Source organism: Accipiter gentilis, chromosome 1, assembly GCF_929443795.1.
Source record: "Accipiter gentilis chromosome 1, bAccGen1.1, whole genome shotgun sequence".
Taxonomy (NCBI): Eukaryota; Metazoa; Chordata; class Aves; order Accipitriformes; family Accipitridae; genus Astur; species Astur gentilis.
Window position 1 is genome coordinate 36,781,774 of NC_064880.1, and position 27,419 is coordinate 36,809,192.

The following is a 27,419-nucleotide window of genomic DNA, read 5'->3' on the forward strand; positions in this document are numbered from 1 at the left end:
AACAGGGTCACTTTATTGATCATTTCCTGGAATACAGGTGCATATGGTTTGGTTGCCTTGGTAACAGTTGCTATGCAACACAGAGATTTACATTTTTCATGTCATAATCTGAAAAACTCTGGGTGCACAAAAGCATGGACAAGCAAGGTAAGGCAGTCTTTGTAATATATCTTCCTTGTCCTCTCCAAGTTTCAGCAGAGCATGCTGCCATCCCAGCACTCCAGGGATGCCTCATCCCAGGTGTGCTTTCCCTCACAAGTCCCTTTCCTGACACTTGCATCCCTCCCAGGGGTCCCAAGGGAGAAATCCAGAGATGCTTTGAGTATTCATCTGTGCAAGGAGAGCAGAGCAACTCAAAAAAGCCAGAACTGCACATAAAAGCAGAAGAATTAGGCAACAGGTTTGCTTTCCTAGTTTTGTTGAGCAGTAGCTTCATGCGGATCAGGAGGGACACTCAGCAACCACCTGTGTACTCTGCACTTCCCAGTCTGCTTGGCCATATAAACCTCTAAACAGCAATAATGGGGAATCTGGGGAACGTGACTGCCAGCTCGTAAAACATGGATGTTGATGGAAGATACTGAGCTGCACAACTACCACAAAATCTAGAGGTGAACTTTCATGTTTTAGAAGTTCTTCTATAGATGTAAAGAGGCCCCTCTGGTAGGGGTAGGATCTCACGGGGCTGATAAAGCTGGCAAGGCAGAAAAAAACCTCCATTTCTATTCACATGAAACAATGCTCAGGAAACAATGCTAAAATTAGTCTCTCACATGCAAAGTGGCAGCCCCGAAGCTAAACAAAAATCATTAGCCAGAAGGGCTGTGGCCCAGCTTGAGCACTTACATAGATGTGACCCTGTTGGTAGCGCTGGTGCAGGTTAAGCAGGATGGCAGCTTCATGCAGATCTCCCAGCATAGACATGTCTTCTACTCCATCAATGCTGGTCTGGTGCATTGGCAAAACCTTTTCTCTGGAAAGGGAGGCCTTAGGGTACTGGAATACCTGGAAGAATGGGGAGAAGGACAAACAAGCTCATGACACCTGGGCACATGGCCTCATTTCCTTCCAGAAACATGCCCCCTTCCACAGCTTTGTACTTCAGCACTGGAAAAGGAAATTAATAAGGCACAGATCTGCTCCCTATTTTTATAGTCATTATTCCATTCCTGTTCCTACCTATTTGAGGTCTCTGGCCAGAAACCACACAGCACACTCCCTTCTTTTGCTACAGAGTCAATCCCTCACCTTCACTACTGTCAGGGACAGATCAATGCAAGGTTACTCGATTTTTACTGAAATCGACTTAGCAGGAGCAGGGCACCAGCTTCCAGCTGCACTAGGCTGGACAGGTATTACACACTGCACTCATGACTGTGAATAATGACAGCAGCTGCTCCCAAGAGACCAGGAACAGTCTTTCACAAAAACACAGGCGGGATCATGTCTCTGACTGTGGGAAGGTTGAGGCAAAGCATATTCACATTCCAGGTTTGGCCCTGCACTCTCCATAGGAGCAGCCAGAGAGTGTCTGGGAGAGGTGGTCATGTCAAGAGCAAAGGAGAGCAAAGCAGATGAGAAGGTAAATAAAGTAGTGACATCCCGTGTGCATGCTGGCATGTATGTGTATGATGCAGCTTTAAAGTGTTTGTACAGTGACAGCTATTAACTTCTATCACTGATCTGGGAAGTACCTACTTCTTTCTTCTCTATGCAGTCGCACTCTTCTTGCCTCAATCGCTGCATCCTTCTTCCTGCTAGAGCTTCCTCCTCCTCAATTACCCACTCTTCAGCTATCAGGTCATCTTCTTCACCCCCTTTCAACGCAGCTGAGATTATGTGACTGTTCCCCTCCACCACAGCCACATCCCAGCCTTCCTTTCCTCCTCCTCAAGCACGATGCTGGCATTTCACAAAAGTTATTTCAGTTGCTTCCCACTCTTGGATTCAACCATGTGCCATCTCCCACCCAGCATCCCAAGCTGCACTGGATGGTAAGACCCAAGATAGACAGATGGGAGAGTTCATATAGGCAGCATAGAGAACCAAACTGGCCCGCAGTAACCCTTCCAAAGAAACTTGGGCTTTTCCTTCCCTTCTGGGGCTCTAGTGTCTACCTCGTTTCCATCCCTGCTTGTCAGCCCTCCCAGGTGCCAGCAAGAAACTGGTGGACTCCGTAGAGAACGAACCATGATCTATAGTGTTGATCTAACTGGTTTCTCCTGCCTGCTTTCTTGGAGTCCTCGGGCTGCCGTAGATGCTAGGGAGAGGCCAGCCACGCAGCTGCAGGCTGAAGACAGAATGAGGTCACCCTGCCCCCTCCAGCGAGCCACCCTTGTGAGTCCCTTGCAGGGCACTTGCTGCTGCAGCGCATTGCAGGTGCCCGGCGATCATCCCTTCTCAGCTCTAAGCCTGCACGCCTGCCAGCGCAGGGAAGGAATAACCTGGTGCAGGATCCCTTTACAAGAGCCCCACGATGCCTGCGAAAGCCTGCACAATCGAAACAGCAGCTCTGTTCCTGGAGGGAGCTGGGGAGGAGAAGCAGGCTGATTCCTCAGATGGATTCACCCCAGGTCTGCCCAGTAACACCTAATGTGACATGGACTCGGTCTCTTCCACTAGGAGACTGCCCCACAGCCCAATTTTCTCACCAGCCAGGAAGCTTTCAAAAATACATAGTTCATGTTCATGAACAGCATAGAATAAAGCCCACTCAAGCATACAGGCCCTCTCCAGACCTTTCTGGTCTGCTCTGCACCACTTCTGCACCTGGGTACCAGAGAGGTGTGACTCTGCCAGCAGCAGGACCTCCACTCTGCAAGCATGGCCCAAAGAAAACACATCAATTTTTTTTTTTTTCCCCTCTTCTTCAGAGCAGAGGCCTCAGACATTTCCACAAAAGAACCAAGGGAGCAGGATGGGAGAATGCGACAACTAAATTCAGGGGAGAGTACAAGCTGCAGATGCACAATATGAACTGGCCTCTGTCAGGAGCAAAACCACTACAGCACTTTCAAACCATGAGGCAGCAAACCACCTTGGCTATCTCTTCTCTGCTGACTTGGACAAATTTTGGAAGGGGACAAGACAAAACAGTATGACATGATCTTTCCTTACATTTGCCTGACACTTACTCATTTACCAATGCAGTGTCAGCACTTGTGGCCATTTGGGCCAGAACATTAAGAAAACATCTAGGGAAAAAGCTGAGTGGACAAGTGTCCCAAAAGATACCAGGCGGTTGGCAGCACCTGTGCCAAGAGGCTGCTATTCATGAAAAATAACTATGTGATGGGTCAGAGCTTGTTTACTTGCTCTTGTAGACAACACAGGAGAAAGTGGGACCCTGAAGAGCAACAGGGGCCCTAAAGACACAAGTGAATGATTAGTAGGGATTAGATCATCACATGTTAAACCTGTCTTGAGCTGCCTGATTGGAGTTATTCAGTCATCCCTCTCTAAAAAAATATCTGATCGAGGTTTCTCAAAGAATTAAGCAGGTGTTCCTGCAGGACGGCAGCAAAGGTGGGTTAGGAGCATTGGCTCTGGCACCCTCTGGACAGAAACACTGCAGAGGTGAAATATACTCCCTGGAGGAGTGGTCTGATGCCACACTGACACCCTAGCAGAGCCCAAGATGTCACCTGTCTGTCCCTGAGGCTGGGGGGGTTCACCAAATACCCTTGCCCACCACTGCACCCCTAGCAGCTCACCCTTCCTCAGGCAGAGGCTGGGGCCTCCAGCCCCACTGAGATTTGGGAGGTGAGGTCTCTGTGCCTCTGGAAGGCACTTGTGGCATGCAGGAGAGGTTTCAGGCCTTCCCTGGCACTGGGAGAGAGTTGACTTTTAATCTGTCCTCTGCCCTTCAGGGTAGAGACAAGTTTCCACTCTTTGTATCACCAACAAGCTGCAGGGATCATCCAGGGTCCTGGAGACAGACATGTGGTGGGTTTTCATTCCCAAGATTGTATCAGAGGGGCGTTCCCCAACGAGCTCTGAGGTTTGAGACACAAACATGACACACACATGCTGACCCTCCACACTTTCCCACCTCCATCCACCCCAGTAAAAAGGCTCTGGTTACCCCACTCCCCACTTCTGGACCCCTCCAGCAATCTGCCAGGAGAACAGTTTTGGAGGACCATCCTCCACATCATCCTGTTCCAGGTAAGGTAAGCCAGGCTGGCTTCAGCAGCTTGCACTGCTGAGCTGAATATGATGGCTGATTTTGCCTGAAGCAAATGAGAACACAGACAAACTGATCTCTCAGCAGAGCTGCCTCTGGAATATCCCTTTTCCAACAAGTTAACACTTAAAAAGAAAGTTAGAGGTGCTAATACGCAGATCTTTATTATTTGGGAAGAAAAACCATCAGCTTTCAGTCTCATTACAAACAAGCCATCAAACACCACACAGGCACCTCACAACACAGCCAAAGATTTCTACTTTCTCCCCAGTGATAAACTGATTTTGCCTCAGATTTAGCCCACAGACAGAACAAAATGACCAGGACTTTCTCCAAGCCCCTGCAATGGTCAGGAATAAACCAAAACTTGGCCAGCACAGAGGCCGAGATGAGGATTGCCAACCCTGCTCATCAGGCTGAGCAAGGGAGAAGTGATTCCTTCTCAGCCACAAATCCATCCATTAGCACAACCCTGAGCACATGAGCAAAGCTCCCACCTGGCATCTAAGTTATGTTTATCCATAAAGCATTTGGCTGGTCTGTCTGGACTGTGTTTTCCAATCTTGTGTTTCATAAGTGTCGGCTCCTCCTTTCCTCCTAGGAAGTCACATTTCTGATGAATTTGTTGCTTGAGGTGTTTTTAAGGAAGTGGAAACAAATGGCAAGAGCTCTGAAGCATGACTGGACTTCTTACCTCAGAGCTGCAGGGATGCTGGGCCACAGCAAACATGAGAACACTAGATTTAGGGATCCTAAAATCAGAGGGCTCAACTGGGCCATCCAACACAAAGTAAAGTGAAGATGTTCTCATCTGAGTTTTCACCTGGTGTAAGACAGCCAGTCCCTCCTACAGTTATGAAGCCATGAAGGCAGCAGGCACGGGAAGCACACAGGACAGCTATTGTGGAAGGTACTGAATAAAGCAAGCCCTTTAATGATCACCATGTGCTTTTTCTGCATAAGCCATAAAGCACGTGCTCCTTCAGCCTAGCGATTTCTTCTTTCATGGAGGAAAAAAACCAAATCCAGCTTATTTTAGACCTGTGACTCCACCCAACATTATCCTGTGTACCTTTTCTAGCATGGACACAGGCTGGCAGTGGGTGCACCCACTCAGCTGGCTCTATGGCGGGATTTCTGGTGTCCTTTCAGAGGTGCCAGGTGGGTTTGGAGGATTTTCCGAGGCCACAGCAGTGTATCAGAAGAGACAGGAGCAAGTCTGGGAGAGTCACAGAAGTACTCACCATTTGTTGATCCTCCACAGGCTGCTGCATTACTTGTGATGAATGCCCCTGTGATCTCTTAAAATGAGTTAGTGACTATCCAACACTCCCCAAGAAGGCAACTCCTCAAGAAAATATTTGAAAAACTAGAGTAACCAGATAGAAAACCTATGTGTCTGCTAGGTGTTTCTGTCTCTGAGAAACAAATCAGGCTCTTTGAAAAAGGACGATGGTTTGAAAGCTAGCCCTTTCAAAGCAAGACTGAAAAATATGACAGTCCTACCACTGACTCTCCACAAGCTGGAGTCCTAAATCCCCTTTCCCCTTGTGCCCTCCTTTGTTTGCCAGGTAAGAGGCTGAAAAAACCTGTCCAATCTTCTGTAACAAAAGAAGCTGTCTGCAGAGCACCGGTCACCAAAACCACTGAGCAGATCTAACTGCTCACTGCTAGAGGGCACAGCCCTGCCCATTTCCCCATCCTCCTCCCAGCCCAGGCACCAGTTTGACTCACCAAGAACCTCAGTGAAGGCAGTGAATAGTTTTCCCAGGGTTAGGGAGCAGAGCTGACTCACTGAGGACTTGGATGATCCCCAGAGGTCCCTTCCCACCAATATTAATCCATGAGCACTGTGGCAGGCATGCCAGAGAAACACAAGGAGCACGGGGCTGGAAAGAGGGCAGGAAAGAGGCTTGTTCCTATTGCTGGCAGAGGGTTCTGCTCTCAGAGGAACTCAGCTGACTTGTTGACCTGTCCTACGCATAGCTGCTGCATTTACACTGCTGACTGACACGGGGAGCTCACTTCTACGTGCCCCTGGCCCAAAGGGCTGATGGCAAAAGCTGCTGAAGCAGACAGTGGTGAGCACGACGGCCCTTACAGCAGCATGGCTTGCAAGAAGCACATCCTGGCAGAACGGGCTGCTTAGTTGGTGAAGCTGCCTCCTTCCTAGGTGCATTTTGCTAATATAGTGGTTGTGCTAGGTTGTTAATGCAATTCCTTCAAAGATGGCACAAGAAAAAACAAGCAAAGTGAGGTGGGCAGACAAACGAACAGAAGAAAGAGAACAATCTTCTCCTTTTAACCTTTGTCAGACCTTTGGCACGCTTTGTAACAAAGCCGGGTCACTTTTCAGACAGAATTGCAGCATTTCAGTTGATACGTTTCCTTTTAACATGAAGGTCACGCAAGACCAAGAAGTCCAACTGGCAACTTGGCATAGGCTACAGTCTCATGCAAACTTCACTTACCGTGCCATAATCTGAGGTGAAGAGCACATTTCCATCGGCACATGAGCCAACAGTGCATGGCTGCAGCTGGTCCTGCTCCCGCAGCCATACCCTGGCACCCTGCAAAAAACAGAAGACCTCCCATTAGAAAGAACTGGAGCCTGTGAGATCTGCACATCTTTTCTGGGGTGCAAACACCCAAGAAAAGCTGGGGAAAGCTGCTGTATTCAGAGGCTACTTCCAAGCTACAGCTGCTTAAAATTTTTAAGCAAGTCCTACTTATATTTTCAAAGAAACTGGTTTTGATTTTTCTAACGTAACATGAGAGGGAGAAAAAGCAGTTTTAATCAGCTTCATGTGGAAACCAACGTAAGGAAACATCAGTTTTTATTGAAAGATACCAACACGCAGAATAGTGGGTTCGACTGTCTAAATATTTTCAAACTTAGAATAGCTGGTCATTAAAAGTCATGCTATAATAATAACAACAGAAAATGTAAATAAAGCATGTTTACAATTTCATACACCCACACATCATTGTAAGTCAAAATGCTTCCAGAAATTATCAGCAACAGCTAAGTAGACCTCACAGAGCTTTGTTTGCCTCTCTTGCAAGAGTTTCCTTCAGTAAATGACATGACTTGAGTGTTTCTCTGATGTATATATGATGGCCCTGATGTATATATAGTTTCCACACGCACTACAACATTTTAAATTGCTCAGTGTCTCTCAGGACAATCCTGAGCACAAAGGCAGATTTCTCGTAACACCTATGCGGAGATCTGCAGGGCAAGCAGATCTCATAGCTTGCCTACCAAAAAAGCGCAGGGGAAATCAGTTTGCTGGATTGGCCTCTTCTGCCCTGCCTGAGACTGTGGGACCTGGTACAAGGGAAAGAGCAGGAGCACAAAGGCAAATCAGGGAGAGCGTGACCTGCAATTACGCAGAATCAGGCATAACGTCACGCCGCATTTCAGTTATTGCAAACTAATCTGTTCCATGTCTTCCCATAGAAATCACATAAACTCTGCTTAGATAAGTATTGAGAAAAAGCCAAAGTGCTGAACTGTTGAGTAACGTTAAGGCCATACTGCTTTTCATCGATTCGTAGACCTACTTTCTTCCTAATTTGTTTTCTGCCCCTAAGTTATTGATTATAAAAGCCCTTCCTAGCCTCTTAAACCCGTCAGCACCATTAGCTCTTTGCTTATAGGCTTATTATGTTTGAAGAGATGCAATAGTATTTCTATATTACATTATACAGAATGTGGAACACTAATTCTATTTTTAACGATTTATTTTAGTTTAGGTGGGGTTTTTTAAACTACTTTAGTCACTTTAAACACTTTAGTACCCTGGATTTTCCTTATTGTAGAAGATAGGTCTATTGGCCAACCTCCAGCCCTCCCAATAAAGGAACTGGTTTTAATGACATTAAAAAGGGCCTACATAATCCTAGTTTTGCTGTTGTGTTCTGCTCTAGAGTTTCCACAGCAGGCAGATTAATTTCCCCTCACCGAGTGAATGAAAAGCACCAGTGCATATGATCAGTACCTAAACCCAAGTTTGGTGTGTGAAGATCACCTTCATGGCCAGTGAGCAATAGCAACAGAAAGAAATGTTTTCTTATGTTACAGATTCAAGTTTCAAGATCCCAGAGAGCTGGTAAGCAATGCATTGAATATAGATTTTGAGGAACTATAAAGAGATCTTCATGACATCCTCTTACATTTTCTGAAACTCTTGATGCTTCAGACAAAGTATCCTGAGACACCTGGGCAAGACATTGCTGTTGAGAAACCATCCATTTCCCAGACCACATTCAAACATATGAACAGCCACATGCGTTAGCAGATCATCTTTGTGCTGTTTTCACCAAAGGCTCCTACTACTATCACGGTATAGAGCAAAGAGTCAGAAAACAGGAAAGTTGTGTCTGGAGTTCCCAACAGTGGGCTGAAGGAAAGCCTTTTCTAATATACTTGTTGTAAACACTCATTCCCAACAGTGCATTTCAATGCCTTCACACACCAGTAACCCAGAAGCACATAGATGAGAGCTTGCACGCAAGCCCAGTTTAATCAGGAGCCAGGCCTGCACCCTCCCACGCACACAATCACACACCCACCTCAGCATTAGCAGCGTGCCACACTCACAGAACCCTACATGGTCTGTCTGTGGAGACCGGGAGGACCAGGTTACACACACTTTCCACTCCCTGAGCTCAGAACTTAGTTTGGAGATAAAGGCAGTCAATAATCTGACACTCAAGAGACACCTCATGGGCATGAACACTGTTATTTATTAGGTACCATTTAAAGGAAGAGAAGAGGGGAGACGGACAATAAGACCCGTCTGGTATCTTCAACACCTAGAAATTATCAGAAAGTCCAGACTGACCCAGACCCCTTTCCCAGCAGAAGTCCACATGCAAAAGTAGTAACAAATCGTTCCAAAAGGAGACCTGGTTCTTTTGTACAATATTGCGCCATTTCCTACAAACTTATGGCAGATCCTTCTGTGTGCTGCTAAGGAGCAGAAGGCAACACGATGAAACTCCCAAGCAGTGTGGCATTTCAGCTGCCCAGAGCTACTTACTTCAGTTTACTTTGATGTTGTAGCTGTTTTTACAACAGCAATTGCCTCTGCCCAGTAGAATAACTGCACCCATTTATGTTGTTTCCAAAAGGAACATCATGCTGAGACAGCCAGAATAGGAACCAGAGAGCAAATAATTATTGTAACTTCTGCCCAGCATAGCCCCCATTTCCTGAAAGGCTGAGTTTGTTTTAGTGCATCTCCTTCCATCAGCCCTTTTTTCTAAACATGAAATTCCCCAAGGAGCCTTGACTAAATACAGAAACAGATGGTGACACCAGAGAGACTGCCCTCACATCACTCCCCTCTCCCCCAATACCATCCATTTCATTGATCAGTTGAAAGGATTAAATTGAGCAGAAAACTTCCAAGAACTGCCAGGCAGCAAGGCTGAACTTCCATGGGAAAAGCAAGGCCAGCAAAACAGAGCACAGCCCAGCGCTGCAGAGCAGCAACCTGCCAGCTCTGGGGGGTCCCAGCTCCCACAGGCACACAGATGATGGAAAAAACCCTGCTCTCCTAGCACAAGAGTAAAAAAACCCACTCAGTTTTGAAACTGGGATATAGAAGTGCTCACCTGCATCCAGAGACAAAACCGTTTAACAAAACGAAGCAACAAGCAATCACTGCTTTGAAAACAACACCCTAAGACAGCTAAGGAACAGCAGAACAATGACTGTGTAACTGCTTTCCACCTAATAAAGCTGGCTGAATACTGATGATAGTTAACTTGAGCCGCTTATATAATGAGAATAGCTCATCCCCTCCCCCAATTCTTCTTTTAACTAGGAGTTTATTAGAGGGGGTATTTTGTTTTTAAGTGGAGCAACAGCAGGTACTGAAAGAAAGAATAAAGTTGTAATGTACCAGAGTTCCTGTATCAAGGGTAGGTCACTTGGATGTTAAACAAACTCTGAGAGACCAGCATCCTCATTCCTATGGCCTCAGTGACAATCTGTTCAGGAACTGGCCTTGCCACAAAGCACATAGCAAAGCACAATCCTGAAAACTGATTCCATAACATGGGGTTATAATTTAGAAAATAAAGTTGCTTGCATACCAAAAGCAGTGTTTCATCTGTACTGCCTCACTCCTACACCATGATGTCTTCCACTGTGGACAGTAAACTCTACGATGTCATTTTTCTCTGTTCACATAACACCTGGCACTTTGGGGTCCTAGACTTGGAAAAAAATAACATTTCCTGGTATCCAGGATAGCAAGAAATCAATTGAAGCTACAGATTTCTTTGGCCTTCGGTGCCTTTTTCAGAGCGACTGATACCGGGGAGTTATCTCTTGCATTCACACACCTGTACCTGCATCTCAGCAGATGCAGTATGCTGTGTCGGCAGGGAAGGGATAAAGGAGATCTTGTGTGCTGTACCCCAGGGAAAGGGCATAGAGGCAGACAAGGAGCACACAACCCTGACTGCAGAAGCAAGCACCCAGGCATTAAAGCAGAGCACGTAGCTACCAGCGTGTGCACCCTCCTCATCAGCTATCCAGCTACTCAAGGCAAAGTAAGCTCCAGAGTACAAGAGAGAACTCTGTACCTGCAGGTGTCTTTGCCTCTCCAGAGCATCCCAGCCCAGCAGGAGACACATTTGGAAACTGACACGAGCAAGCCACTGCTCTGCAACTGTACCACACCTCAGAAACAAGTCATCATATCCTGTTCTCTTATTTGCGTAGTCTGGACTACCCTTGAATCTTCATGTTCCACCAGAATGTCCTCTCTCTTCTGGAAACTGCTTCTTCCCAGGCACAAGCAAGAACAAGCTGCCCCAGCTGTACAGGATTTGAGGAGACCGTTAGCAGCGCTGCCTGTCTCCAACAGCACTCACATGCCCCGTTCCTCCTTGTGCATAAACCTCCATAACTCTCAGGACTAACACGCTCAGCAGAGGCCACAACCAGGATGGGTGCATCAATTTTCCAGGAGTTATTCAGAGAGAAAAGGCAGGTTGCCTGCTTTTGGTTGGAAGATGCCTTCCAGTGTATGAAACATGCACACAATTGTCCACTATTTCCATTAAGGGATGTTTTTGTACTGTTTTCTTTGTGACTGAATATGGCTCTCAGCGTCCAGATCTACCTGCAAACACAGTACTGCAAAAGGCTCTTGGCAGTGCCTTGGTTTGGGTAACTCTCCCCCATGACTGCTGCAGTCATTCTGCAAGGGGCAGGGATGTCTCAAAAATGTACATCCACACACTAGGACCAAGCCAAAAATCTCTGTGGGTGCTGTAAGTTTTTCAGCTCCAAGTATTGTGCATATACATACCTTTGTCCTCCTGGCACACTGAGGCTGTTTAGTGGGTGCTGGGCATCCAAGCCTCGTGTTTTTCATGGCAATGGATCCATGTGCTCCTAGGCATGGAAGCGGCATTGTGCTAAGCCAGCTCTCTTCCCAGCCTCAATGGGCTTTGTGGTTGTAAACCATGCAGCAGAGATTGGGCTAGAAAGGCCCTTGCAACCCAGACAAAGCCAGGATCGGGTTTCAATAAAAGCACTTTTCAAGAGATTGATCTAGATGATCATGAATAAGTGATAGGACATATATAAAGAGACTTAGCTAATGGATACACGATTGGGGGGGGGGGGGGGGGGAGTCCCTGACATCCTAGACCCATAGGGGAAGGAATGCAACCTTGCTGTTTTTCTGATGTCAGGCTGGAATAAAGTCATACAGCCAGTCCCTGGGTTATATTTGATCAGCAAAACCTGGACCAGCTGCTGGAAGGGAGGAGGTAGCCCAGGAGGCTGCAGGTAATGGAGAGACAACAGCTGAGCTGGCAGCAGCCAACACGGAGCAGCTGGGAAGAGGGACAATACCTGCAACAGCACTGGCAGGGATAACAGAAACAAAAGTCTACTTCTTGTAAGGCACAAGGATGACAAACTGCAGGGCAGAAAGGGGCTGGATTGCACCTGGGAAGGTCCCATGGTTCCCAACAGTAGCCCACTGAGCCTAGGCAGCCTCCGCAAGGCAGCACAGCTCACGGAGCAGAACACAAAGCTGCAGTCGTGGGTCCTGCTGCTCCAGAGCTGCAGCCCAGGCTGAGCCCATGACTCAGACTAGTTCTGCCAATTAGCAGCCCCATTCCTTACTAATTAAGGAGCAGAACCCTCAGTCTGCCAGCAGCTCTGTGGAATAGCAGTATCAGGAAAAGGTTTGTGCATTTTAAATCATCTAATCTAAGAGCAGTTTGTCACTTCTGGTCACTGATGTACGTGCACTGCTTCCCACCCCTCTTTCACCTCCCCCTCCCATCTGCTCTGTTCCTCTCTCCTCCCCCAGCTTGGCTGCTGTACAGCTTCTCTTCTCCCCACTCTCCTGCACATGTCCCACCTTCAGATATCCCCCAGGAAATGCCTGGTCCTTGAAGGCAATTCTTGCTTTTCTCAAAGGAGCAACTACCCACTACAGCAACCGCACCAGCTCTTCACCATGAGAGTGGAGGGAGTGAACCCCCAACTGGTTTCCCATGCCTCAAGGCTGCCCTTTGCCATAAGCACAAGGTGCACAGAGAGGAGGCGAGGGTGCGTCCTTCCAGACTTCACTGCAAGCTCTCTCTGGGCTCAGTTTAAGATGAGCTGCCCCCTGCGATTCCACCATGGGCAGTAGAGTCGCTGCCCTCCCTCAGGTGAAGCAACAATCCTACAGAGTTTGCAGCCACCTGGGAACTTCTCACCAGCCCCGAAAATGCACACTGAAGTTCAGTTCATAAAAGCCAGCACCGCTTCCATGCTTTCTCTATAAGCGCTTCCCCACCTAAAACTTGAATTAAAACAAATCATTCCCTAGAGCACATTACTCACATGGGTATCTTCAGATGTATATTCCCTGCCTCTGAACATTCCTGATATATCACAGCAACGCTGGCTTTCACACATCTCTGTAGCTGAAAGGAAGGAGGCAACATGGCCTGTGGAAAAACCCAGACTGGCCCTAGCAAAACTTTCACTGACAAGCTAGCAGCTCCAAACTAAGTAAGTGAAGAGCTATCCCTGCCCTGCCCTCAACTTGGTTATTACTTTGGGTCTCCTCTCCCTCTTGCCACCAAATATACAGTGAGGCATCTTCCTTGCAGCTCCTTCCCTTTCTCAAATTCGGCTGACGGGTTCAAGGCTGAAGCTGGGCTGATGGACAGCTGAGTGGCACTCAAGGTCTACAGAAGAGAGCTCAGGGCCTCAGGAAGCCACGAGGATACAGCAGTCTATCACACAGATGCAAGCTCCAGCATCCTGCCTCCAAGCAGACACAATGCAATGCATTTTGTAAAAATCTCAGATGAGAGCCCTGAAACAGTATTTCTGTTGCAGTGTTTATTATGCATAATTTGGGATTACGTCCAATACTTTTTTAGAATCATAGAATCATTTAGGTTGGAAAAGACCTTCAAGATCATCTAGTCCAACCATCAACCATGCCCACTAAACCATGTCCTGAAGTACCCTGTCTACTCACTTTTTGAATACCTCCAGAGATGGTGACTCAACCACTTCCCTGGGCAGCCTATTCCAATGTCTGACAACCCTCTCAGTAAAAAAAATTTTCCTAATATCTAACCTAAATCTCCCTTGCCTCAACTTGAGGCCATTTCCTCTTGTCCTATCTCCAGCCACCTGACAGAAGAGACCAGCACCCACCTCACTACAACCTCCTTTCAGGTAGTTGCAGAGATCGATAAGGTCTCCCCTCAGCCTCCTCTTCTCCAGACTAAACAGCCCCAGTTCCCTCAGCCGCTCCTCATCAGACTTGTGCTCCAGGCCCCTCACCAACTTGGTTGCCCTTCTCTGGACACACTCCAGCACCTCAATGTCTTTCCTGTAGTGAGGGGCCCAAAACTGAACACAGGACTCGAGGTGCAGCCTCACCAGTGCCGAGTACAGGGGGACAATCACCTCCCTGCTCCTGCTGGCCACACTATTTCTGTTACAGGCCAGGATGCCGTTGGCCTTCTTGGCCACCTGGGCACACTGCTGGCTCATATTCAGCCGGCTGTCAACCAGCACCCCCAGGTCTTTCTCTGCCGGGCAGCTTTCCAGCCACTCTTCCCCAAGCGTGTAGCGCTGCATGGGGTTGCTGTGACCCAAGTGCAGGACCCGGCACTTGGCCTTGTTGAACCTCATATGATTGGCCTCAGCCCATCACTCCAGCCCGTCCAGATCTCTTTGTAGAGCCTGCCTACCCTCAAGCAGATCGACCCTGCCTGCCAACTTGGTGTTGTCCCTCATCCAAATCATCGATAAAGATATTAAACAGAACAGGGCCCAACACCAGGAACATCACTTGTCACCCGCCACCAACTGGATTTCACCCCATTCACCACAACCCTCTGGGCTCGTCCATCCAGCCAGTTTTTCACCCAGCAAAGAGTACACTTATCCAAGCCATGAGATGCCAGTTTCTCAAGGAGTATGCCGTGAGAGACAGTGTCAAAGGCCTTGCTGAAGTCAAGGAAGATAACATCCACAGCCTTTTCCTCATCCACTAGGCGGGCCACCTGGTCATAAAAGGAGATCAGGTTGGTTGAGCAGGACCTGCCTTTCGTAAACCCATGCTGACTGAGCCTGATCACCTCCTTATCCTGGACTTGTCATCTTGCCACATCCTTGACCTCAATAATTCCCTGCCATGTGGAGTTCTACCATCTATTCACACGTTATATGGAAACGTACACTTTTTAATCAATCTGTCCCGTCACTGTGAGGCAGAAAATCCCTTTTTCTCACAGTCAGAGGAACAGCGGAATCCAATCCACCTTCTCTGTCTCATCCATTATTTTCTGCTCTTTTGCCATGTCTCCCCTTATTTGTCATTTCACTAATAAAGTATTCTCAGGTTTTTAAACTCTTCACATGAGACATTTCCCTGGTGTTTGATCATCCTCAGTGTCCTTCCCTCAAACACCACACAGAAAGCAAGTGGAGTGCCTCTGAGCTGGGATGCACTGTCAGCCAATCTGAAATAAGAGTGAAAGTGGAGAAAAGGGGGAAACAGCCCATGCAAGTAAGAAATTGGGGAACGGTAAAGACGGTAGAGTCCATGTTTCACTGTGTTCTCTTCTAAAATCACTGGGGACAAAGACGTGCGCTAGTAGCAGCATCCAATTTCTAGATGGGGACAGCAGCATTGTGAATAACAACGGAGACATGCAGAAGTTTTTAATAAACATTCCTGGAAAGCACCCCTCTTGCATCACACTGAGATGCTGAAATGCTTTCCCCTATATTAGTAAATGGAAAAGACGTAAAACATTTTAAAAATCAACAGGTCCAAGAGTTCCCACCCAGAGATCTGTCCAATAAACTTTCTCACCAGCTGATACTCATTTTTAATAAGCCTGGAAATGTTGAGGAAATTCCAAAAGAGTGGAAGGGTCAGAGCCTAAACAAGGGTGATAGCAGGATTATCCCAAGTAACCATAGGTTGCTTAGTCTAACAACCCCACAGAAAATACAGAGTTTTTGCCTTCAGCTTTTCCAACTTAAAGATACTTGAGCTTTAATCATTGTCCCATGCCAGTCAACATGTGGAAAGAAGTCTAGTCAAAAAGACTTCTTCATTCTTTGCATCCAGGCATGAGAGATAAATAGGACAGTAATAGATTCTCATGGCATTGATCATATAGAACACAGTATTCTGATAAAAGTCAGCCCTTGAGGAGCAAACAGCAGCAAAGGGATCTCAAAATAGTTGTTATGAATGGGGAAAATCATGACTAATTGAGGGAGTTTCTAACAAAACTCTGGAGAGACAGGGTCAGTACTATTTTGTATTCTCATCAAGGACCTAAAATCAAAAGTAGTGCTGACAGTACTAGCAGATGCCAACATCTGGTAGATCAGTATGTACCCACAAGGATGAGACCATCAGAGCAATGTGGATTCCACAGCCCACTTGTTTGAACAAAATGGGATTAAAATACAGCCAAACTGAAAGGTCAGCTTCAGGGGAGGAAGAATGCAAGGAGCACTTCAAATGGAGGAATGTCTTCTGGAAAGTCAGAGACCTAAAGAGGATTGCAAACCGCTGAACAGGAACTCCCAGGACATTTGGTTGCAACAAAAGCTGATGCATGTCTGGGATGTATAAACAAGAGTAAGGAAGTTTACTGCCTACTTATGCTTTGAGGTGTGAGAAAGAAGCCTTTCAGAGAAAATTGAAAAAACTCAAGTCATTTTTGCTATTCAGAAAGATCACTTTTAATGCAAAAGTACTTGTGAAAATGTTAATGTCATTATGTAGATTTGCCAGAGCTAGGGCTGCCCTATCTAGGCTAGACACTGATAGCAGGGGGATCACAGCAGCATGTGGCCCAGCACGGGCTGCAAACCTCACCTCAGTCCCTGCATGCCCAACTAACTACACCCTGCTGTGAGGACGCCGCTGCCAGCAGTACCGAGACCACTGCTCTGCTACCTGCTGTCTCAACTTTGTCAGGAACCCAGAGGAAACCTGGTGCCAGAAAATAATTTCTTGCAGACAGAGAAGTTATTTAGGATGAAACAAGTCTCATGAAGCAGAAGAAAAGTAGGACCCAAAGATGGATGGAGCTGCCAGACACTTGAGAAATGAAGCAGGATTTATTTTAACGCAAGGTTGTGTAAGTACTGGAAGAAACTGCAAAAAGCGGGGGATCCTCCAGAAATAAGAAGCTTTTCCAGAAAGTGTGATTCAGCCAAATCTTAATCATTGGCTCAAGACGCAGGTAGCAGGAATAAACAGGACTAATACACAGACCTGGTCCTAACCCGAATTTCCCCCTTCTCATCAAATACCCGGATCACTATCTATGAGAGGCCATGCCACTGGTTCACTTATTACAATAATTATTGTGTTTATAATGACCGGACCCAAAAGTCCCCCGTATGCTGTGCCAAGCGGTGCATGGCAGACAGGCCCTCCGTAGGTGTCTTTCCTGGGACTCGGCTCTACAGCACTGCTGAACTGTGTGTAAGCTCAGATGGAAACGTGGAGACAGAACTGCAGAGCTTAGGGTAACTGGAGCATAACCAGGAAACCCAGACTCACAGAAGTTTCAGTCTTAATGATGACATTTAAATAGCTCGCACATTTTCCTTAAAGCAAAATGGGAAATAAGAAATTGCGAAACATTTGCGATTATTATGTTACAAAAAGTGAGGCAAGAAGTGAAACCAGAGCAGTACGAGGTGGTTTTGGAGGCAGCGATGGGGCAGCTGCAGGCTGGCCCAGGGAGACCTGGCTCCCCTTCACGTGGGGGCTCCCATCCAGCGCCTGCACCAGCCCACCCTCGCTCTGCTGATAGGATCTGACAAGGTCGCAGCTCACACAGCCTGGCTCCAGATGAATGCCCTAAGGAGGGAGCTAACAGGACTCCCTCTCTTCCGCCAGACACTTCTTCATATCACCTTTGGCGGAAGAGCTTTCTTCCCTGCAATTGCTGCTCCAGACCAGGGCAGCTGAGCCCTTTTGCCCTACATCTGCCTCTCTATTGCTCTGAATGGCTTTGGGGAGATGCAGCTGGGATGGAGGATCCTGCACGTAGGAACATCCATGCTACACCAGCCCCATGCATACGTTCAAGGACAGTGTCTCTTTAGCTGAACTACACAGACTACTTAGAGAGGGCTTGCTCTGGTTGAGTCAATACCTGACTCAATGAGCATTATATATGCAGCATGGATGTAATAGCCAGCATTTCTCTTTCTCTTCCCAATCTCTCCAGATCCTCTTTTCTAAGAGGTCACAATATTCTTGGTAAATTGAGAGGAGATCATCAGGGAAAGTCAATGAAGCACATGGTCCTCAGGGGAGGTGAGAGGCCTGGTGCTTCATGGAGCATCTCCACTGCTGAAGATGACGCTCTATCTACCGTTTCTTTCCAAGACAGCATTTTCCTAAGCCAAGGGTTGTTAACACACGGGCACTCAGCTCACTGTTATCTGAAAAGACAGCACATCACTCATAGTCAGCATCATCCAGGTCAGCTGAACCATTTCCTTCATCTCAGACAGGAGTCTCTGGAAGGATTCTCCAGGACATCCAGCCACACTCCTCTCTCACAGGAACTCCACCTTCTCTCCACTGCAGGGAGTGTGGGGAGGGCAAACCAAGCTGTTGAGAAATCCAATCCAGGATGCCATGTACGAGCCCTCCCCACCCAGCACAAGCCGCGCTCCCTGGGGACACTGATTTTGGAATGATGCAGCCAGGGAGTTTCAACTGAGAGCTCAAAGCTGGGGAGAATTGCATGTGCAACCAAAAATCAGACCAGTTCTGTACCTGCTGCAGGAAGCAGGCTCCACACTGCAAAGACGCATTCGCAAAATAGCCCCTTCAGCTCTTCTCCTCACCCATGGACTCTGCGAATGCTTACACACATAAGTTTACATCAGGACTAAGAAGCCACACTGGAGAACAGCTAAGTATCACGTGGCCAGCAAAGGGTCACAATCCGCAAACTAGCTGATGGCTTTGTGGAGTAGTCAGACACTTCCCAGTTGCACCAAGCAGTCAGCACACGTGCGCAGCAGCCAGGACAAAGCTGCCAGAGCAGAAGAGACCTGGCAGAGCTGCTTGCTCCCCACCTCAGTTCGGTACCAAGCAAGCAGCTCAGATGCGTGTACGGTGGCAACTCGGGTAGCCCTTGTACTCCTCCATGGACTTGACCCTGAGACTCCCTGCTGGTCTGCACGTGTCCATGGGGGAAGTGGCTCCTCTCCCCACCTCCATGGCAGATGTCCCAGGCCACAGAGAAGAGATGGGCTGTAGTCGGGGGAGGATGGGGGACAGTAAGTGAAGACCAGGCCGAGCTGTCAGGATGACAGTTCAGACCACCACAGCCATGCAGGACATGAGCACAGGACCCCCCTGCCTTTCTCTTCCTATGTCAGAAAGCTTAAGGACTTTGGGGGATTTATTTTACCACACAGATTAAATGCATTGCGTTTCACCAAAAGAGCAATGAGAAAAACTGTTTAACACTTAAAATGCCAGCATTTCTAGGCCAGTGGCACACGAGCAGAAGGAGAACAGCATCTGTGACTCCACTGGATGCTGCTGCTCAGTGCAGGCTGACCGTGGGGCCATGCCGGCTGGTCACTCCAACTGCAGAACAGAGAGGGACGGGATGGGAGAAGTGTCTCCTTTAACCCTGGCCACGACATTCCTGCTCCTTGGGGAGAATTGGGAGAGCGAGTCACATCCTCTGTGTCACCCCACATCCTGCCCACACTCCAGACGCGAAGGGAAACTATCGAAGGGAAACTATCATCCGTCACCGCACCACAGCCCTGGCCTCCAGTGCCCCTCCTCCCTGTCTGGGCACAGGACTTGCTGCAGCCGCCAAGAAAGGAGACGGCGGAGCGCACACACCATCTCAGCTCCTCTGCTCGTACCCGGCTGGAGCAAAGGCGTCATCCGTCACATCCCTGAGCCATGCTGCACACCAGACCTCAGATGGCAGAGGCACACATCTTTGTGCTGTACCACTTGCGGAGGATGAAGGCTTTCTAATCTGGCCTGCTTGGGATGCTGCAGGGGAAGAGCAGCGGCAGCACACAACCCACCAGCTCACCGTCCCCAGGGTCAGCAGTCAGAGGAGGGCATGGCACATGGGGAGCCCTTCAGCAGCATCAAGCGGACACAACCGGCCAAAACTGTTCCCCCTTGGCAGAGCCAGGGCGATAAGTAGGTTGAACCTATCACTAAGCCACTTATCATAGATAAACTTCAAAGAATAGGAATTCCTTTGGTCTCCAGCATGCAGAGGGAGGCACCAGGGAAGCTGAGAAGACCCACGGCATCCCCACCTAACCCCAGACACTGACCACATCGCTGAGTGTAGCATCTGAATTCTGCAAGCACAGCATGGGAGCCTGCTAAGGCAAGACCAACAACATGCTGGGGTTTAAGCCATTCATTGTAAGGGATGACATGCATCCCCTGGGACGAGCTTGGCTTCTGCTGCAGCAGTAAGAGGTGGAGCAACTCCCTTCTGCTCAGGCATTGCCCTCCCACCAAGAACCCCCCATGGAGAAGGAGGAAGAGTGGCCAGGGTGCAGCAAATGCCAAACATTCCCGCTCCAGGGAAGCCACGTCCCCTGCTCCCACCCCCACTGCCTTTCCTGCAAAGCAAAGCTTGTTGCTTGTCCATGTGTGCTCGTCCCAGCTCTCCAGCCTTGGCCACCTTGCTTCACCAGGGTTTAAGCCTGTGATTTACAAGAGATGTAAGACTCCTACAGAGTCCCTGGCTTCAGGGGTGCCCCTCAGCCCTTCCCTGGAAATCTTTGTTTCCCCAGATGACAGCAGAATCACGCCTGGACAAGCGGAGCTGGACAAAGCAGGCAGTTCTCTGTTGGGCGCTACTTGCCGAGACATGCACCTCTGGGCATCCCCTCTCCAGCCTCCCATTCCCATCAGGCGCTTCAAGCTCCTCGGCAGCTACTCCTGTTGCAAGAGGCCAGGAGGTGCCCCGTGACAGAGGAGGCGTGGGCATAAAGGCTTCTGGTGAAATGGCCCTTTGGGAAACCCTGCCCTCCATCTGATTAGATACAGGCGGCCCAGGCTTCCAGGAGCAGCAGGTTAATCAGTTAATGGCTGAAGGGATCCTGGGCGATGTGCTGCGCATGCCACGGGGCAGCCCGAGCCGCACAGCCCCGGGGACAGCCACTCCTTCCTCGCCAGGGCCAGATCTGGGAAAACATCTGTTCCGGTAAAGAAAGTGCTTCACCAGGGAGGGGGCAGGCCCCAGCCCACCAGCTGCTCCAGCGCACAGAAAATGGGCTGTTCCAGGGGGGGCTGCCAGTTCCCCCGCCGCACCCAGGACACAGCAAGGGCCAGACACTGGGTTTAATGGCCTGGAAACCAACAGGGGGTCGGAGGGGGGGCGGATTTGTGATGGCCCTGGCCCCAAACAGGAGGCCTTCAGCGCTCAGCGGCAGACCTCAGGATGACCCCATCACCCCACAGCACCTGCCATGCCCACTGCCAGTGCCACGGGCACCCACTGACCCCAGCAAGGGCTGCCCTGGCCTTGCGCCCACCTGCCCCTCACGACCAAAGGCAGCATCAGGCTGGGCTGGAAACCTGCGCGTGCTCAGGCAAGGAAAGAGGCAGAGAGAATTTGGGGGGGGGGGGGGGTCTGGCGTGTGCACGACACCGGGCCACGCGCGTTAAGGCTGCGCATCACTTTCCCCGCCCCGGGCAGCGCAATGCCCCACACGGCTGTCGTAAACCCACGTCTAACAGGTAGGAGCCTGGCTCTGGAGGAGCCCGTTCTGCCCGCCAGCGTGAAGGTGACTGGGCAGGGGCAGCCAGGAGGCAGAGGGCCGAGGCGGACGCTCCCTCCGGTTGCACGCTTCCCGGCTCCTCACCGGCTCGGCTCTGGCCCGGTGCCACGTGCGGCGAGCCGAGCCGTGACATGCACACACAGGCAGGAGCAGGCTCCGGACCCTTAAGTCGCTCCAGGGGATTAAGGCAGCATGCGAGCCGTCTCTGGGCAGCCATGACTATCATGCGACAAATCCTCTCCTCCTGCAAGCGGCCCTCGGCCTGAATTGCCGGAACCGCACATCGCTCCGGCTCTGGCTCCCGTAACCCGCTCCGCTCCTCGCGAGGGCTGCCCGGCGCCGCATCTCGGCGCTCGGCAAAAAAGTGCAGCCGGCACTGCCCAGGCCAGGGGGCAGCGGGGCCGCGGGGAGCCCCGCGGGGAGCGCAGCGCCCCGCCGCTCCCGGGGCAGCGCCCGGCGGCCCCGAGCCTGGGCACGGCATCCCGATGCTCGTCCCACCCCGGGACCCGACCCCGCCGCTCGCCCTCCGCCCGGCTCCCCCCCCCACCCCGGGCCGGGAAGGGACGAGCGAGCAAGCGGGCGGGCGGGCAGGCAGGCAGGCAGGCAGCCCCCCCTCCCCGCCGCCGCCGCCGCTGCCCACCTGGCGAAGAGAGGCGTCCATCGGCGGTCTCGCCCCGCACGGAGCGCTGCCGGCCGGCTCTCAGCGCCGCATCGCCGCGGCCGGGCAGGCGCGACTCGCCGGCCCCGCGCCGCGCTGGCTCCGCCTCTCCGGCGGCGGGCAGCGCCCGCCCCGCCCCTCCCCGCCCGGCTCCGCCCCGCCCCCGGGGCGCGGGGAGCGCGGCCGCGGCGGCGGCGGCGGCGGCGGCGGGGCTGGCCGGCTCGGCGTGTGCTTGAGCGTTAGGAGCGCGGGAGCCGGTCACGCTGGGTGGGGAGCAGGCAGCGTCTCGGCGCGGGGAGGGGAGGGGGGCTGGGAAGGGTTTGGGGTGCGGGAGGCGCCGGCTGAGCCCGAGCGGCCGGTGCCAGCCACGGACACGCAGCGGGGACCACCTCTATACAGCCATAGCAGCCAAGTGCTGGCTTCGGAAGGACAACTGGTGTCATCTGGAATGGCAAACATTTCGGGTTTGGGGTCCCTTCAGCAGGCCGTCATAGCATGAAACAGTGAGAGAGACCGTTAACAGGAATCCTGGTCGAGCTTCAAAGTTACGTCTCTCAGATCTGGAACAGCTGGCACAGAGCAAGAGGCTGGGTGAAGTTTGTCAAAACTTGCGTGGCCAGATCGTAGTCCACGAGCGCCCACACTGTGAGTGTGTTTCTTGCAGTGAGAAATCATTTCGTTACTCTGAAACATAGGAGATCCAACGGGGGTGGGACGACAACCACACAAGTTTTGGGGTTTTGTTATTTTTGTCAGTAATGTGCTTTTTTAACTACTTAAAACAGAGAAGGTTCTGAGGGAGATGGCAGTATCTTGTCCAACCTCTGCCACAAGACAGAGGCACACCTAGGCCACTGTCTGACCTGCGATGACCACCCCCACCAGCCCCTGCCGCCTTCACTATCTGGGCCTTTTGGTAAGGCTTGCCAATATATGAGTCGCTGTCACCGTGTCCTTCCATTTCGATAGCGAGTCACTGAGAGCTACCCTGGCATCACTATCCAGCCTCTTTTGTACTTGTGCTGGATTAGCTTAATCTACACCACTTTCCCTGTTTTATGAAAACATCGTGCCAGGCAGCGCCAGAAGCCTAACTACACTCCTTATCTCACATCTAATACTTCTATCCGCAAGGCCAATTACCTTGTTAGTGAAGGGGATTAGATCAACTCAACAGCGATGTGTCCTTGACAGTCCTCTCTGCAGCCACACATTTGTCTTCAGGCTGTTTCTGCCACAGCCAGCCTTCTCCCTGAGGGAGGACAGTTCCTTCTCTGCTATTGCTGCTTCTGCAGACCATTTTGACTGTTCAGCTTCTCCCTTCTGGGTGGTAACCAGGGGGCCAAGGAGCTCCTTACAGCCATGGGAAAGTTGATGAGCACACCTCTCCTTTACCTCTTCTGCCTGCCTGCCAGCGGTCTCCACCAGCAGGCATCTCCAGCACCAGCTATCCCCTCCCAGACTTCTCCAGTGGAGAAACTTTGGCCATGGTTCCTGTCATCCAGGGTTGGGTGGTCCATCAAGGCATGACCCTCACAGCTGTATGTCAAGGCAGATCTGACAATGAAGTGGCAAACCAGCAGCAAACCTATTACCAGCAAACACACCAAGCGATCCAAATGCACTCATCACGAATTCGGGGCCTTACCCTTGTTTCCCAGGCCAGGGTCCTTGTGAGCTCCCTTTCTCGTTCATCAGCTCCCAGACACACACCGTGGAAAAAATTTCTAAGCCCATAACTGCTGCAGTTTTCAGCACGGTGACAGTGGTGAAGCACATGTATTGCCGGGCTGTAAGTGAGCAGTTGCTGTTCCAGCCTGACAGACCTCCCCACAGCTCTGAGCCAGGGGGCTAACAGGGCTTGGAAAGCCCAGGGTGAGGTAAGGAACCAACCTTTCAAAAGACAAGGTTTTTAGTATTAAACTACTGTTGAGTGACACCTTCTAAGAGGGAAGAAGAAGGTTGCTTGACCCCGTCCTTAGAACAAAGTAGCTTTCCAAACTATCCAGGCAGTAAACATTGGATTCCCCAAATGCAGCAGCAGTGACGGATGCTGTAAGCCCTGTGCCCCACCAGCCTGGTAGGAAAGGTGGCAAGAATCTTGATAAGAAACTCATGCCTGGTATTTGCTCCTTTCCGTTACAGGATTAAATCGCTACGTCCCATATTCATACATCCCAGCTGGAAACAGGGATGTCTGAACTGTCACCTAAATCTATTTAGGTGCTGCTCAACAGGAAGGGGTGGCTACCACCATCTGCTTCTTCACAGAGCTTTGGTAAGCAGGCGAGTGCTGACTTGCCATCACGGGCTGCCTGGATGCTGCCACCACCACGTGTCTGGCTCCTCACCTCTGTACCCCACCGGCTCCGGGGCTGGCTGCCACATCAGCAATGCGATGAACACAAAGCAGTCAGCCGGGGCTGGCATGGACCCCACTGCCCAGGACAAAGCCTTGGGACCCCTCTCCAGCCCATCACCTCCCCTGCCCGCCTCGAGGCTGCCTCCTGCCCCGAGCCTGGTGCAGCAGCGCTGCCCACGTGTTCAGCAGCGATGCCGGCAACCCGGCGAGCTCCCAGCCCTCCCGCCGGCCCAGCTGCAGATGGCACAGAAACCAGGGTGCCACGGCGGTCTGGGCGATGAGCTATTCCTTCATCCATGAAAGGAGCAGCCCTCCGGTGCTGCAGGCAGCAGGGCCCCGCACCCAGCCGTGGCGGCAGCAGACAGTGAGTCAGCTTCCTGCTGGGCTTTCCACACTGAGGGAAGGTCGGCGAAAGACTGGCAGGAACAAGCCGAGGCAGGAATTCCTCCTGGACAGCAGGCAATATCCTAATTTCCTCCTCTGCCACGGGTCTGGCACACAGCCGGGAGGCGGGCAGGCCAGCATGCCCCCGCTGCAGGCAGCGAGCATCTGCCAGGCTTGCTCTCCCATCACGGGCGAGGGAACGAGCTGTGACACCTCGGCCACGGTGCCACCTCCCAAATGGCTCATCGGAGCCATGCTCGTAGGATGAGGAACTGGACTCCTCCGCTGTCATCACTGGGATGATCTCACTCAGGAGAGCCAGCGGCTGAAGCAGGATACCCTGGACCCAGCCGGCGGCACAGGGAGGCACAGATGCGGAGGAGGGCACCCGTGCTCTGCTGTGCATTGCCACCATCGCAGCTCCTGCCACCAGGCCCTGCTGCTTTGCCAGGGCCACCAGATCCCCCCTTGCCCAAAGCACAGGGCAGCCAGGAGACAGTTCTCCAAAAGGGGAGAACTACGGAGAAGCAGCGGCCAAAAATGAAGTGTGTCCCCTTGCAGCAGTGGCCTGACCCTGGCAGAGCAGCAGCCACTGAGGCGCTCTCCTGACGCAGGCTGCACGCATGCAAGGGAAAGGGGACACGTAGCAGGGCGCGCACCGACCCCACAGCTCTGGCCCCCTCCCTGCTCCAGTTTCACAATTGCTTGAAATCAACTTAAAATTCCACTCTTGAAAAGGGCAGTTCCTCCCTTCTCCCATTCCCAGCCTGTGGGGAGCTCAGCCACGGCTCAGACCCAGGCAGGGTCCACCCAGGCCAGCTCAGGCTCGGACTGCCAGTACTCAGCACGAAGCTGTGGACCTCTCCTCCTGCTCCCACTGCTCGCAAGCCAGCTCTGTCCCCTGCAAGTTGAGGATGGCGGCAATCAAAACCACGCGAAAGCTCTCCCTGCCTGGGGCTGCTTTGGGGCTCTGCAGCAGGAATTAGCCCAGGCTCCTTGGGGACAGGATCATGTTTGTACCAGATGTGTCCCTGCTCCAGAGGAATGTGATTAAGGCCGCCTGGAGAGGCTTTCACAGGGTCACACCAAGCACTGCGGCACCTGCTCCTCCGGAGAGTGGGAGTGTGAGGGGGAGCCCTCCTTGCAAGGGGGGGACTACGCAGGGTGGGGGGTGTTTATCTGTCCTGAGCACCCCACTGGCTCCCATCTCACCTCAGCCACCACCAGCAGCGAGCCCGTCTCACTGCAACACAGAGCGCTGCCTTTGCACACTACACAGCCCAGGCCAAGGGTGGCTGCATCCCTGCTTGGTCTTACCGCAGCGGGAAAAGCTTTTTATCCCATCCATGTGCAGGAACGCCCTCCAGGGCTGCCCTTTCTCTGTAGGTCAGGAAAACAGGATGTCTTCTTCATTTTCAGCCTGAGCACAAGAGCAGAGAGCTGGACCAGATGGGCCCAGAGGGTGGATGCTGGGAACATCCACCCCACTGTCACTGTGTGCCACCCCTTGGCCTCTGAAGCATCCTCTGGAGCTGGGTCACTGGGGCCAGTGCTAGCTGTGACTTTCTACCAGCCCCATCTGCACTTGGCCATGCTGGATGGACCAAACTCATAATCAGGTATCTCCAGCTTTCTCTGCAGAGAGGGGCCCTGGTCTTGTTCCCCCAGCCCAACCCTTCCCTCCTTTCCCTTGCCACATCCCTGGCCACAAATCCAGTTCCTGGCAGTGACAAGCGGAGCTTCTCTGCCACTGCTCCCTTCGTGCTGCTGCAGGTTTACTTGGGGCCAAAACATATCTGTGTGCGGCTTTTACACCTCAGTCATGAGAAATGCAGTCCCGACGGCGAGATCGCTGAGTAAGAGAACTGAGCTGCACAAGGCTGTAATTACAGTAGGAACATGTGGGGATGAGGCCAGCCAAGCGCATCCACCTAATTTCCTCTCCTATTAAGCCTGCCCTGCTTTTATTTGACCCAGACCAAGCCTTGCTATTAATGGCGTGATGCTGTGGAGGTCAGGGATGGCTCTGTTACAAACAGCCTTGCGGATTCTGCTCAGCTGAGTGTATAAGCAGGGCTTTACTCACAGATACCATTACTGCAGGATTCATGCTGTAGAAAGTGTGTCAGCCAGCTGTGGTGCAGCCATTTCCCAGACTGGGCTGTTTTACCAGGCACGGGTAGCTCTCTGTCTTTGTCTCCGGCTGCACCATAAACATAGGCAAGCAAGCAAGGAAGTTAAATGGTGTCATATCATTACTCCTGGCCGTGGCCAAGGTCTGCTGTTGGGTGCTGGTAGCCGGAGCCCAGGATGTTTCCTCTTCCTGATCTCGCCTGTGCAGCTTCAGCCTTCAAAATCATTTCTGTGCTAAAGGGAGAGCTCTTCTCCTTGCTGTGCACCTGCAGCCAAACCAATGCCAATCCCTGCCCTGTTTTGGTGCATGTGTCCCTTATAAGTCCCCAGGAGGCAACTTGCAATGCTGGGCTACTGGGTTAGC

At 51.2% G+C, this 27,419-nt stretch overlaps 1 protein-coding gene across 1 annotated transcript in view; it reads right to left on the minus strand.

The window, feature by feature from the left end:
* LOC126040990 (unconventional myosin-X-like) overlaps positions 1–22,272 on the minus strand; it is a 98,002-nt gene extending 75,730 nt beyond the window's left edge. Inside the window, exons 1-3 of the mRNA XM_049806159.1 lie at positions 22,159–22,272; positions 6,658–6,756; positions 847–1,005 (exon numbers count right to left, since the gene is read on the minus strand). Coding sequence (XP_049662116.1) covers positions 847–1,005; positions 6,658–6,756; positions 22,159–22,179 — 279 coding nt within the window. The 5' untranslated portion in view covers positions 22,180–22,272. The remainder of the gene's footprint in view (positions 1–846; positions 1,006–6,657; positions 6,757–22,158) is intronic.
* Positions 22,273–27,419: the final 5,147 nt, after the last annotated feature.